Below are 14141 nucleotides of genomic sequence, written 5' to 3'. Positions count from 1 at the left end.
CTTCTCCATGGTAGACACCGCCTGTGTCCGCTGTCGGCGCGAGCCTGCTGTTCTGCAGCAGGCCTGGAGGGCAGGGGAGGGCAGAGGTGGGGCCTGATGGAGGGAGGCAGGCTGCCTGAAGGCCTGCCCCCACAGGGCTGGCCCCTTTTCTGGGCCCACAGCCCTCACCCATGGGATGGGGTCAAGGGAGCAGAGGGAGGGGCTGAGGCCTGCCAGGCTGGGCCTGCCCGGCCCGGCCCGGCCCGCTGTGGGCGCCTGCGCAGGTCCCGGGGCTGCTCCCTCCTTGCTCCCCTCGTCTGTCCGAGGGAAGGACTGGGCTTTCTGGGTTCCTCAGCCCTTGCCCCAGAGCCAAGGTTTTGTGAAGTTTTACCATCTGTAACTGAAATAAAATGGGCCGAGTATCACCTTCTTTCCTGACTGCACGTTGCCGCCCACCTTCCTCTGCCCTCCTCCCCGTGCCCGCCCCAGGCAGGGAAGGGGCGGCCTTTCCCTGTCTGCAGAGACGGCAAGGCCTCTTCCAGCCCATCGTTTCCTTCACTCCAAGGTGGGGGACAGGTGGTTGACCTTAAGATACGTAACCTCGTGTGGCGTGGAACGCTGGCTCTGCAGACAGCACCTTTGTAAGTCCCGCAGTCAGAGACCTTTGTGATAGGCTGGGCTAGTCACAGTTACACATACTTCCCTGTATTAACACTTCTCAGTGTGTTTTCAGTGGACGCTGGAATCTCTGAGAAAGGGGATAATGTGTGGCTTCGCCTTAACCTGTCTGACTATGGAATCCTTTTCCTTGAACATCTTAAGGGCCTGATGTTCTGTGGGACTTATTTTGGGAAATGGTGACTTTGTTTTTCACCCACGTTTACACTGGCAATGACTCAGCCCTTCAGTTTTGGGATTTAATGGACTTAATGTCCTTTAGCCTCCATTTTAGAAAAAAAAATACAGATTTCTTATCAGAAGCAGGCAGATGATAAGGTTATGAGGTCATTGCTGTGAACACTGTCTAGCTGTCACGAATCCAGTACAGTAATTATCTAAAGAGAGGATTACTTTAAGAAAGGGATTTTTCCCTTGGGTACTTTCCAGCATGTACATTGGTTTAAAAAAAAAACAAACTATAATAGCTCTCGAATGTTTGTGAACATAGTAAAACAGCTAAATTAAGATTTTGTTTATTAGTACTGTCAAATTCTTCAGAAGTTTTGAGTGGACTAGTTCAAGCTGACCTTAGAATATGTTTAGTAAACACGAAGTCTTTGGACGGAGCTGTGGGCCAGCTGTCATGTGCCTGCAGGGCTTCTGGGCACTCAGACACCCCTTCACTCACCAGGGCCCAGATGCTCGTATTTGTCCCACACTGTTTTTCTGAGATACGTTTTCGTAGACTGTTGCTTCCCTTCTGCCCAAGGGAAGAGCTGGGCTGAGAAAAGCAAGTCCTGGAACTCATTCCCAAGAACAATGAACAGGACCAGAGAGGCCTCTTGAGGTCGTTCTTGCCATCTCATGTTCTGAGGAGAGGGCTCCGCAGAGCACGAAGGGGACACTTGCACTGCGTGGCCTCTGTGAAGTTAGGGAGGCTCACTTTCGTCTTCATGAGCCTCGTAAGGTTTCTGGCTTGCAAGCGGTAATATATCATGGTAACGACGCACAGGGAAGGTGCGTTCATCTAATGCCTGACCTTCTTGTTCTTTAAATTAGCATTTCTTCCCGGAACAGCCTGGCTGTGGAGAGCCACTGTCACTGGCTCACCGAGTGGCCAGAGGTGATGCTTTTAAGGCTTCTGGACCTTGCTGTCCTCACCATGAATGGAAGGCCAGACAGGGCTCTATATTCCGGGCTTCTGAGTGCAAACTTAGGATGGGGAACAGCCTTTCTGCTTGAATACAGATGCCCAGGGTAAGGCCAGAGCATCAGCTGCGGGGTAAGGACGGTGCTGCTGCAGGGGACTGGCTCTCCAGACGCTCTGGGTTTGTGCCCCACCAGTAGCTGGGAGCAGTGGTGGTACTCTCCCCTTAGGTTTTGGCTGTGTGCCTGGGTTCCTGCGTGTCTTACCTGCCTCAGGTGGCAAGAGTCCTTTATGAGGGCTGCTAAGTTAGCTCTTTTTTACCCCCTAAACTAAATATGGGACTGCTGCCCAGGGATGTCCTTTTCCAGAGGAGAAAGGCAGAGCCCGGACCGGGAAGGGCGCACCCGAGTCACGTGACTAATGACGGGCCCCGGCCCCGGGTCGCTGGGCTCTTCTCCCAGGTGGTGCCGTTGGTCCCTCGGACAGTTTCCTGGCTTGTCCCTGGCCTGTTCTGCCATTAACAAAACCTCTCTTCTTCGCTGAATTCCAGAAATGGCTTCGGACATCCCTGGATCGGTGACACTGCCCGTTGCCCCCATGGCGGCCACTGGACAGGTGAGGATGGCCGGGGCCATGCCTGCCCGTGGAGGAAAGCGGCGTTCCGGGTAAGCAGCCTCAGCGTTTCCAGGAACTGGGCTTAAGACGTGTTGAGCAACACTCTTGACCTGTTAGGAAAATATTGTCTCTCCCCCTCCTGGAGAATAAGAGCTCAGCAGTTTGCATCCTGTTTAGATTTTGCAAGATTCCTAGCTATGCATGTGATCTGCCGCTGAGTGTTTTCGAGCCTCAGCGTCCAGCTGGGGACTCTTGTTTGCTTGTCCTTGTGGTGAGAACGGCTCTGCGATCCTGCTGGGCCCTGCTTGGGCCGGCTCTCCGGGGGAGGGGCTCGCCCATGGCCTGGCCTGAGCCTGCCGGCCAGAGGACAGCACGGCCGTCCAGCTCCAGCCCTTGTGCGCAGCAGGGGTCCCTCCGGGGCCCTCTGTGCTTGCTCTCCTGGGTGGTGTGCAGGAGTTCCTTTCCAAAAAAGCTGGCTCTAGCCCAGCACCTCAAAGCTGGGCATCTTACTGGAAAGTTGATAACAGTGCTAAGTTCAGGTGGGCCCGGAAAGACCATCACTTTTGAGCTGATGGGACCCAATACGGCATCTGCTCGTGACGGCCAGTGTCTGTAGCTGTGTGTGGAGCTAGAAACAACTCAGCCAGCACAAACCGCTGCAGGAAATACATAACCAACATCTTCGGACTCGGGGCATCAGCCAACCCCTTTCCCTCACTGACTCCACTTTATTTTCAGTGAAACATTTGACAATACGAAGTTTCTCATGAAGTAGAATCGATTTGTCCTATTAATGCAATTCCCAGTAGCACAGGTCTCCCCAGGCAGACAAGGATCCGGGCTCGTTTGTGAAGTGGTCCAGCAATTTAAGTCCCAGCGTTTCCTCTAAACCAGTGCGATTCTTTAAGGGGTGGAGGGCAGGTGTGAGTGAGGATCTGGGATGGAATGGGGTAGGGTGGAAAAGCGCATTCAGCAGTACAGTTTCTCATGGTGAAGAGACTGCGGTGTGCGTGGCAGTCTTTGAAAGTGGGACTACGATTTTGGAGATTATTGAGAGGGTTACCAAGGCTGGCTGTACGGCTCTGCCTTCGATGCAGTGCCCCCACCCCCAGGGTGCTGCTGCAGCCCGTCCCCGTCCACGGCTGCGCCGTCCTCACGGCCGGACCCGCAGAGCTGCCAGGAGCAGTGTGGTGCCCGGGGCAGAGCTCCTCAGATCAGCTTTGTAGTAAAGCAGCAGCCTGTCTCTGGGGCTTGCTGCAGACACGGCAGTCCTGTTTCAGCCAGCTATTCTTGCTAAGTAGGTGCTAAGCTCAGTGGAGCCTGGGTTGTTAAAAGAATGCACTTGCTGTCAACATATCAACTTACCGAGTTTTTTCCCCCAAGATTCCAGCTCTTTTAAAATTATTTTAAATAACTGTGCTCCCTAGCTTCCCTTCCCCGGGGACAAAGCTCCATTGCTTGCCCAATCCTTTTTAAAAAGAAGCCAGCACAGGACTCTTTGATGAAGGAAGGCGGGCTGGGCTAAGGACAGGATGGGGTAGATGCTCAGGCCTGGTGTTTGCAGGGCCAGGAGCCCTGTCTGTGTAGGGGGTCGTTTCTGAGCCTCTGCCAGGAGGTTCTGCCACCCCTCCCCTCAGGGTGTGTGCTGGGTCTGCACCCTGCTCAGGCCTGGGCTGCAGGGAGCTGAGGCTGCTCCTCTCCTTGGCCTCGGTGTTCCTGACCTCAGCCTGGCGCCCAGACCCTGACCTCTGCTTGCTCCCTGAGCTGCTGACCGGATGGTGGACTCAGCCCCCTTTTCTGGAGAAGTCCTCCCAGCGGTCGCTTTCCCTAGCAGATCACTCATGCGCTGCATGACGCTGGAGGCAGAGGGGGACCCGGGGCGGGCTGAGACAGAGCCTAGAGTTCAGGTCCGCTTAGAACGAAGGAAGCCCAACACCAAGAAAAGAAAGAAGAGAAGCAACAGGGCGAACAGCACCTGTGGACGCCCTGCCCCACCGCGGGGGGGGGGGGCTGAGCCCTGAAGGCAGATCAGGGAGCTGACCTCCCCCAGGAGTCCTGTGCTCTTGTCTCCGTGCTTGGAGCCCACGTGCCTGCCTCCTTTTCCCTGTCAGAGGGAGCAGCAAGCAGACCATGGCTCCTTCTGCTGAGCCCCTGTGACTTAGGGACGGATCCTCTGTGTCTAACCTCCATTTTTACAGGGCCATTTCTATAGTAATTCTTACATCTTTGCTGAAATTCTGTGACTAAGGCCACCACTGTTCTAGAGCAGTGACAGCAGTGATAACACTCCTCTGACCACAGCCGACACACTTGGTACAAAGGAGACCCTGATGGAAGTCACGTTCGTCAAAAGCAGGGCCCCCCACGGCAGGCTCCCCCCACCACAGCATGTTTACCTGTCACCCCCTCCCCCAGTGCTGCCAGGTGCTCTTCCTCCTCTTCCTCTGGAGAGTGTGGGGCATAGTTGGAGAGACACAGGGACGGAGAGGAGAGAGAGGAGGTGGGTGGTGGGAGGGGGGAAATGGAAGCGGCCAGAGCCTCCTCCCACTCCCTAGTCCCCGCTCTGACCTGGTTATTCTGGTGGAGGGATGTGTCCCAGATTCCCAGGATAACCACCCATCCCACCCAAGCATTTCGGAGCCAAGCAGAATGGACCCCTCCCGGGGTTTGGCTCCCCTTGGCCACATGCCTGGCCCAGCACTGTGGGTCCTTTGGTTGAATGTCCTTCCCACTCCCCCGGCAGCCCTCCCCAGCGAGCATCTTAGCAAGCTGCGTGTTCTGCTAGCAGTTGGGACACAAGGTGAAGGTTCAGAAGTTTCAGATTCTTTGAAAAGTGATTCCACATGTGTGGGAGCAATGAGCTGAAGCAAGTCACCTGAATTGCATTTTTGTAGCGATCTCTCTGACCCATTGAGGGGGTGGAGAGTGGTGGGGGACATCTGCTGGGCACACTCGGTGCTTTCAAAGTGACAGGTAAAGTGGCTGTGGTTAGACAGGCTGTGCCCGCCTTGTTGGGGAGGGAGGGTGAAGGTCGCGGGTACTGGGTATACCAGCCCCTTCCCCGCTGCCTTAGGGTCAACTGCTGGGCTCCTAAAATATCATCACTGAGGAAACGATTTCCAAATTTTGTGCAACCAGTTGAACGACGTCTCCCTGCAGTGTAGCCCCACGGCTGCTGGAATGTGGTTAAATAGAAGGCAGATTACATCGGCACCTGTTCCCCTTGGTTTGTGTTGCTGTAGCACCAGCCGCATGGTCCCGACTCTGGAGGAAGGACATTCGGGGGCATCCGTATCACTTCACTCCTTGTCAGCGGAAGCTCCAAGCTGGCCCAGGGGCCCTCCTTTGCTGCCGCTCTGGAACCAGCCTTATTGGCATGACCTCTCATCTTTTCTCATAAGAGCATAAGTGAATTCTCTTTGATGACTCATGCTTGATGCTGAATTATTATTATTGTCATGACACAGGCCCTCCTAGGCAGATTCACATGACTCACTCCCAGCCAGCTGCAAGCTCAGAAGCGCCCCTCACGGCTTTCTGCCGAGGTGAGAATTCATGCTCATTGACAGGAAAGCGAGGTAAAACGCATTTTCCATCCACCTTTTGAGGACTCTTACATCATCCACTTGTTGTACGGAATTCTGTAAAGTGGATACAACAGGACTTAAAAGTCATAGTTTGATCTCCCTCCTTTATTATCCAGATGCTTCGATACAGTAGAGACACATAAAAGACATAAAACAAAGGATGATTTGCTCAGAGTCTTTATAGCAGAAGAAATAAACATAGCTATTGTAGTCATACTTAAAGTGGCGCATTTGAAGTGGTGACAGAGACTTGGGCAAGTACTCCCCCAGAAGGTCCTTCCGTCCTCAGAAGTTGCGTTTTTTCTGTGTGGCTGTTGAGCAGTGAGATTGCTTTGGGGTCAAGTGAGTTACCCTGAGGGTTTGAACAGTCATTCATGTCCTGATTTCTCCTGAGTTCACCCCCACATCAAGCTTTTCAGAATTACATGTGATCACACGCTTGCACAGGTGGGAAGGCACAGTTTTGTGGTCCCGAATTTTTCGTAGACAAATCCTGCTTCCTTAGTTCTCAGCGGACTTCAGAAAACTCTGGCTCCAGGGCCTGGCCGTCCCTCCCTTGTACCCTTTGACTGAGCTGAATTGCTCCAGGCTGGGACCATTAACCGTATACCTCAGTTCCCCATCTGTCTGCTGCCCAAGGATTCGGGCGAAGAACTGAGCTGTCCTTAAGAAAACTGGGGTGACCAACTTTCCTTGTTGTCCCAGGACTTTCCCAGTTTCAGCGCTGAAGTCCTGTGCCCCACTAATCCCCTCAGTCTGGGAAAATTAGGACGATGGGTCACCTCAAATACCCCAAAATCATGCCGGCTGGGGAGGGAGGGCTGACTAGTATATTACATCTTGCAGGAGCCGGATTATCACACTCACATCAGCTCGAGCTAAAAGGCATTTTGCAGATAACTGTACATCTCACACCCACTTGAGGTTTTGCTCAATGCTTGCATAAATCCATTGGAATTTTGAAAATGCGATTTCTTTTCTTAACACTGAGCTGTTTTTGACAGCCCAGGGGTGGTTAAGTAACTTTCATGTCTACAGCAAAGCTGCTCTTACCCGTGACGAACACTGGGTGGCAGTGTGGTTCTGTTCCTCTGCAAAGGCCCAGTGGCTCTGGTCGCAGGATTTTTGGTGGTTATCTCCCAGATGTAATTTTCAGGAAGGGCGAGGTGATAGCTTGGTAACAAAGCAGAATATTGATGACTTTACTTCATTTAAAAAGTCATGCATTTGGCCCCCATTTTCCCACAACATAGACAATTCTGTGGCTGTCGTCTGGCACCCGGTTTTCCAGTCTGCGTTGTAGAGGATGCAGGCCCGTCTCTCCCCGTGGTGTGCGGATGGCCTTTTAACTCCGCTTTTCCTTCCTTATCACTTTTCTTTCCCGCCTCCCCCTCTCCTTGTGCGGAGGTATTTTTGTTATCATTACTGCCATGTCTCCCAATTGTCTAACTCCTTTTGTTCTTTTATTCCTAGCAGTTAGTGTAAAGCCGTCGTGTCTGCAAATCAGGGATTCCAAATTGGCAGTGGGTCCCGTCAGGCCGTCCCGAACAGCCTGATGGCCAGATTAGAACTCTGGCCACACTGCATATAAAACAATAGAAAAATAGACAAATGATACCGTTATAAAGAGGAAAGTGCTCCTTTGCCCTATGTGATCCCAGTCCCTAGGTCCCCCAAGTTACCCAAAAGCCTAGAAAATATGATTTATCTCACTGGGGCCTCTCACATGTGCTGAGCAGGGGTGGCTCTTCCTATGCAACCTGGCCATTTCCCGATGGCCTCAGTGCCCAGTGCCCTGCGTCACCCACTACCCCCTTGAGCCCCACCGTTAGAACTAGGGGGTGGGGGTCACGTTGCCTGGGGGGCCAGCATCTGTGGAATCTGTCACTTCGGTCTCTTAGCTTACATGCCATTCTTGTGCTGAGCTGTTTTGAGAAGGAACTTCTCTATCCTGGCTGCCAGGCACGCTGGGCTCCCTTCTGCTTGGGGTCCAAGGGAACCGTGCCCCACGTAAGTCCATCAGTCCCACTAAGAACAAGACAGGCAGGGAATGCCGAGGCTCTGAGACGTTGTTCCCCAAGGAGCCCCGCTACCCCTGAGTGTCCAGGAGAACCAAGACGTCTGGACTGTTTCTCACTGTGTCCCCGAGGACTCTGGGGACACGCTGTACTCATGAAGTGCACAGTCTTCCCTCACGTCTGTGGGGTAAAATTAGTTGACATTATAAGGGGACAGTTTTGTTTTGTTTTGTTTTGGTTTTTTGAGAAGGAGAGTTTGGCATATCAGTTAAACAAATAACTACCAAGACTCTGTTTTATGTTTATTTTGAGAGGCCCAGTAAAGTGGGAATCTGAGTATTTATTTGGTGAGTTTCAACAAGCAGCCAGCCACTTTGAGGAGCTTAGGCTCAAATGACTGTTTCTCCTCCCACATCCATTTACTTGGAACTGGAATTTATAGGAGAATGGCCTTAAGTGCCCTTCTCACTTTGACTCATCAAGACCAGTCAAGTCGGGGGGAGGGTATAGCTCAGGATGCACGAGGTCCTGGGTTCAATCCCCAGTACCTCCATTAAAAAAAAACCAAACAAACTAATAATGAATAAATAAATAGAGCCAATGACCCCCCAAAAGACCAGTAAGTCCTCCCATGACATAACCAGAATGTCTTCTTTTCCTCACAATCCTGTCATCACCCTTAAAACTTGCTTTTGAGCCTCCCTTGAGCTCTTTTAGTCTGTTAATATTCCACAAAGTAAATTAAAGAAGGAAGTCTCAGTGTGGAATCAATGATGTGGAGGGGAGCAGGTATCCCCCAAAATGGTGGGAGATGAAGAATGTTGACTTCTCAGCGCAGCCTAAGCAACCCCCGGCGCCTGCGTAGGGCTCTAGAGTGGACGAGCCGTCCTTCAGCCCTTTTACAAGAGTCCCCAACCCTATAACTAATGGCCTTCGTACTGAAGACCTTTCATGTTGCCTTTTCTTGTCCCAAACCTTTTTGATGAGTGTGTGGAGATACTGTGTTTTGCACGGCCAAGGGTTGGAATTGTTGGACAGCGGCCCAAGCGAATATAGCCCCCTCTGCGCCAGCAGCTCATGTTACCAGTTTAGTGTTCTACCTGTAACAAATGCTCACTCGTGATCTCGACTTTTCAGAATGGACTTCGATGATGAAGATGGCGAAGGTCCCAGCAAATTTTCAAGGTGAGTTCGCTTTATGTTCCTGAGATGTAAAGAAGCCAATGGCCAGTTATCATCACCTCAGGGGGATATACAGGGATTTAAATGTCTCTTGTCCTTGAAAAAAGCCATTGCCGACAGTCTGACTCCCTCACATGTCCCTCATTCTGTGCCAGTATTTGGCCCCGGGGACAAATAACTGTTAGCAAACCTGCCACATCCCAGCCGAGATCATCAAAAGTTAAGTAACCAGTTATTAGTTCTGTTGGCTGTTTAAATTAAATGCTGACTGCCAACTTTAATGGATTCCTTTTTAAAAGACAGACCTAGAGTTCAAGTTTAGAAAAACAATCAAGATAAAGCCTCTTTTCCTACCATGGAAAATAAGGAGAAATAGAAACCTGGGTGGCCCTGTTCCAGATGCAGGATATGAAGCTGGGTTTTGAGTTCCTAAGAGCTGTATCACTCACTGGCCACATGACAGCATCTCTGACTAGGCTCTGTGGGGCTGTACTGAGTATGGACCACTTCACAGAAGAATCTTGGACCAAGGATGCTGCTGGTGGTGTATGTGTTACATACGTGAAGGATAAAGCAGGCCCAGTCCCACGGCTCTTTTTGTTTTGTTTTGTTTTGTTTAATTTATGGTAGGAAGTTTAGCAACGTCGAGAGAAAGGCAAAGATCATTCCATCAGTCTTAGCAAAATTCCCATCTGTACTCAGTTTACTTACAGAAGGGGCTCCCTCGACATTCCTCTCCACCATCCAAGCATTCCTCATTCCTGGTTGTTGATGACTTCCAAAGCCCACCCCAGGCGACAGGTACCTTTGTTCGGTACCCACAGTCCGCAGTTTGGACTGACAGCCTCGGTTATTTTGTGGAGGTTTTCAGAACGGCATCCGTGCTGAGCCCTGGACCCACGGCCTCCCCCGGTTTGTTCATCCCCACGGCGGTTGGTTTTGGTTGGATTCCTTTTACCTGTGTTGTGGTCGCGAATTAAACACACTTTCCCCAAATCCAAGAGGAACATGCATCTTATTACTAGTCCAGGGCCTCCCGGAGCCTCCGAGTCCACAGAAAGCCTTGTCATTTCATGTGTTTTCTCCCTGAGAAATTTACCTTCCAGCCTCCCGCGCCGGCCTGGGTGAGACGGCAGAGCGGAGGTGGAGCATGCTTTGATCTCTGATGACCCAGAGTTTCTAATCAAAATGAGGCTTGAGTTTCAACAGCAGGAGCGAGTATGATTTCCCCTCAGTGCAGACAGAACCCCAGCTTGGACGTCCACGCATTTCTTAGGATAAGTTTTAGTAGGAGGGAGCGCTTTGTTCCTGGGAGGGAGCTGGCCCCGGAGTGAAGGGCGGTTTGCTCTCGCCTTACACAGCCTCCCTTTATGAGGAAACGATGACTTTTGAACTCTCTGGATCAAAATTCCCCTTGAGATAACATTCCATACCATGTTGACCTCAGGAAATGATGGCTCCTGGGTCTCAGAACAGAAGGAGGAAGAGAGAGACGAGGAGTGACGTTAGTTTGACATGGAAGATCAGTGTCAGTGGTGAAATAACAGTGCGGGGATACAGAGAGCTCATTGTATGAGGTCCCATCGGTGAGATACAGAAACCCTAGACTCTGGGTAGCTAAGTCCATCAGTGAGTCAGGTTTTATATAGTCAGGATTCAGACCTAGGCTTCTGTGAACCTTCTCCTTTCCCCTGCATGTTAAAAATAAGAGGGAGAAATGGGATGTGCTTCCAACGTAGGCTGGTGCTTGTGGGGGTGAGTTTGTGGGAGCTGGGGGCCACTTTAGTCTATGGCAGCAGGAGAGGTGGTGGACCCATCAGCCGGTGGGTGATCTGAGAGGCGAGTCCCCCCCTCCCTCCACTTTGCCAGCTGCTCTGGCTGCCGTCCGGGGAGGGTTGGAGAGGCTGTTCCAGGCTGCCTCCTGCCAGTGGTGGGCACGGCATGTCTCGGGGCCACTTCCGTTTCCTGCTCCTCTGCTTAGTCAGCCAAGCGAGCCCCTCGAGTGCGGCCCTGGAAGAGAGAGTGGCTGAGATGTGGGCATCTCACCAGCAGAGTTTGCTGCCTCAGAATCTGGCCACAATGCTGTGCCATGATCTGTCCCCTGATGTTTGTGCACCAGCTTTCCTAGCTTTTCTAGAGTGTGGTCTCCAGTTCAACTGTCCGACCTGTCATCAGGCGGCATGTCTCAATTTTTGACTTGGGAAGTACGGTCACAGTCACACAGGAGGTAAATCAGAGCCAGTTTGGTTTGGTTCCTGCCTTATCACAGCAGGCCTCGGATAGAACAAAGTAGCAGCGTGAAGCTGCCCCCTGCCGTCTGAACATGCACGTGCAGACACATACGTGCAGGAGCCCACACGCCACACACGTACACACACCTGTGCGGACACATGCACGCGCAGATGCTCACACACACGCGTTCTGGGATCCCCTCTTGCAGGGCTCCAAATGCCCCGAAGCCCACCCGCTTTGCCACATCCCAGGGCCTCAGCTCTCCTTCCACACCGAGTTCAAGCCACCTTCCATTAGCCTCCTTGGAATTCAACCCGGAGCATCCTTACTTCCCTCTCAGGTGCACCAGTGAGCCTCTGGCCACTACAGACGAATGAAGACTGTTCTGATTCTGTGAGAATCTGGAGAGCAGGAGAGGTGGAGGTTGTGTGCAGGTGGTGGGGAGTCGCAGCTCTGGGAGAGGTTGGCTGAGGCTTGGCGGGGGAGGGAGGCGGCAGGGGCAGAGGTGATGGGGCAGAAAGGTGGGCTGTGTGCCCCCTGGCACGGCTGTGCAGCGTCCCCACCGTCTGCGTGGGCGGCCAATGATGACAATCACCAGGAGCCTAGGGGGTGGTAGGGACGGATGTCTGAGTGTCAGAGGGGGAGACGTTTTGGCCACAGATGAGAGAGGAACGGGGGTTTGGAGGGGCCTTTCTTCCCAGGCTGGGCCTGGAAGAGACCGCTGGGCTCAACCTCACGCCTCCAGGAATTCCAGTTATCAAGTCACCATCCCATCAGCAGATGGTGAGCTCTCCACCTCCGGGAAAACTGATTACACACCGGAAAGTGTTGCTCTGAAGATGAACCTCCCTGGCTGGTGGAGGCCGGCGTGAGCCCCCACACGCCCCAGCCCCAACCCCTCCCTGCGCGGGCGGGCCTGGACTTCCGGAGGTGGATGTCTGTCCTGCCCAGCAGATCCTGTGTCCCCACACACCAGGAGGGGCCAGAACCCGTTCATCATGCTGAGCAGTTCAGGGCTCTTCCTGCTTGAGTGGCCCCCGGTCGATAATCTAGTGAGTCCCAGCATCTCCCCCGTGCCTGAAGCTGGGGTCAGAGGTCGTCCTGAATACTGTTTCGTAAGTAGGACAGCTAACATCCCAGAGCCGTCAGCAGCAGCGTCAAAGTCACACATCATGTAACTGCTCATGTGACGGACACATCTGTACATACATGTGTATGTGTATGTGTGTAATGTTCATTAGAATAGAAGAGTGGAACTGTGAAAAATAGAAATATTTTTAAGAAATAGAAATATCTTTAAGCATTAGATTTATAACTTAGGAACAACCAAGTATTCACTCCCAAACCTTTAATTTTGTCATACTGTCAACCTGATTTTGCCGTGTTCCCACTCATTCCGCACCCTTTCTCAGAAGCCGCAGGAGACCTTACAGACAGGTTCACACCTGTGACTGTGAATCCAGCTACAGTGCGTGGGGCTGTCTACAAACTTGGAATCAAAAGTCCTTGTTGGTGGGTTTTATTAGCCTCTCTGTCACCCTTCACCCTTTGAGGACTGGTTCTCACTGACTTTCCCCAGTTTCTGCCCATCATCTGTGTGACTGTTGCCTGTTCCCTGGGGACACGGTGGCACCTGATGGTATCAGTCCAGAAGGATCTGTATCTTTTGTAGGGCTTCACCAGTGAGCCTCCAACATCATCTAGAAGTAAAGATGTCCACGGTAGGGAAGTTTCCTCAGAATTGACGTTTCCTTTTCCATCACACGCATTTTGATATTTCCTTTTGGTTTGGAACAGTATTTACACTTGTGGGCATCTTTTTTTTCTGGCTCTCTAGGTTGTGGTGATGTTTTAGTTTTAATTTTTCCCTCTGAATGTACTACCCCATTTTATTTATAGCTATGATCATCAAAACCCAGTTGATAAGGTAAAAATACGCCAAGTGAGCATGTCCTGCAGAGATCTTTCCCAGCAGAAAAAGTAAAGGATTGCCATGTCCCAGGATTCTCAATCTGTGCGTCTTAGCTTAGAGAGCTGGGCGTTTTGTTTCCAGGTGGGAAGATGCTCAAAGTACTTCTGATGCAGAGAGGACGGCCAGGAGGGAGCAAAGTTTACCCTTTTCTGCGGGTCCTCATCTTATCAGTCACGTTGTGGGGGACAGCCCAGACTGGCCATGTGGGCTCTGTTTAGAGCAGGGAGCGCTTCAGCTGAGCTTCTGACACTGCAGAGCAAACACCCAGGATGAGCACTGCCGACCTTCCCAAACGCTCCTCCTGCCTCGACATCCTGAGTTCTTGCGAACCAGGAACGGCTGGCAGGGAAGTTGGGTGGGACCGGGCACAGTGCAGCCTGTGAGCAACCACATTACTAGGGAGTTTAGTTTGAAACATTTTTGCCATTTCAGGGGGCTGGGGTTGGGATTAGGCTGAGGACACTTGGGAGTGAACCCCACTTCAGGTGGAGCCAGCCCTCTGCTGTCTGGCCCAGTCGCCCCTTCGTAGACGCTGGGCTCTCGTGTCTGACTTGCTGTTCTGATGCCCTTCTCCCCTTGTTTAAGGTCCCCAGTGCCTTCGGCTTTTCTCACACAGAGATTAACATTGGTTTGAATTGCTGGTGCCCAGGTAGCACCAGGACTGGATGGAGAAGGGGAGGAAACAGTTTTGGGGAGACCTGTGTCTCTCTCGAAGCCTCCAGGCCTTTCCCCCCCAAGAGAGCCCTGGG

General features: G+C 52.2%; 1 protein-coding gene across 5 annotated transcripts in view; it reads left to right on the top strand.

The window, feature by feature from the left end:
- Positions 1–14141, top strand: part of ARNT2 (aryl hydrocarbon receptor nuclear translocator 2) — a 163878-nt gene that overhangs the window by 37900 nt on the left and 111837 nt on the right. For all 5 annotated transcript variants that reach the window (XM_072950898.1, XM_072950902.1, XM_072950901.1 and 2 more), the window contains exons 2-3: positions 2337–2451; positions 9144–9191. In XM_072950898.1, coding sequence (XP_072806999.1) covers positions 2337–2451; positions 9144–9191 — 163 coding nt within the window. The remainder of the gene's footprint in view (positions 1–2336; positions 2452–9143; positions 9192–14141) is intronic.

This window comes from Vicugna pacos, chromosome 27, assembly GCF_048564905.1.
Source record: "Vicugna pacos chromosome 27, VicPac4, whole genome shotgun sequence".
In the NCBI taxonomy this organism is placed as follows: Eukaryota; Metazoa; Chordata; class Mammalia; order Artiodactyla; family Camelidae; genus Vicugna; species Vicugna pacos.
The sequence above is the reverse complement of the archived record's forward strand: the minus strand, read 5'-3'. Positions and strand labels throughout refer to the sequence as shown.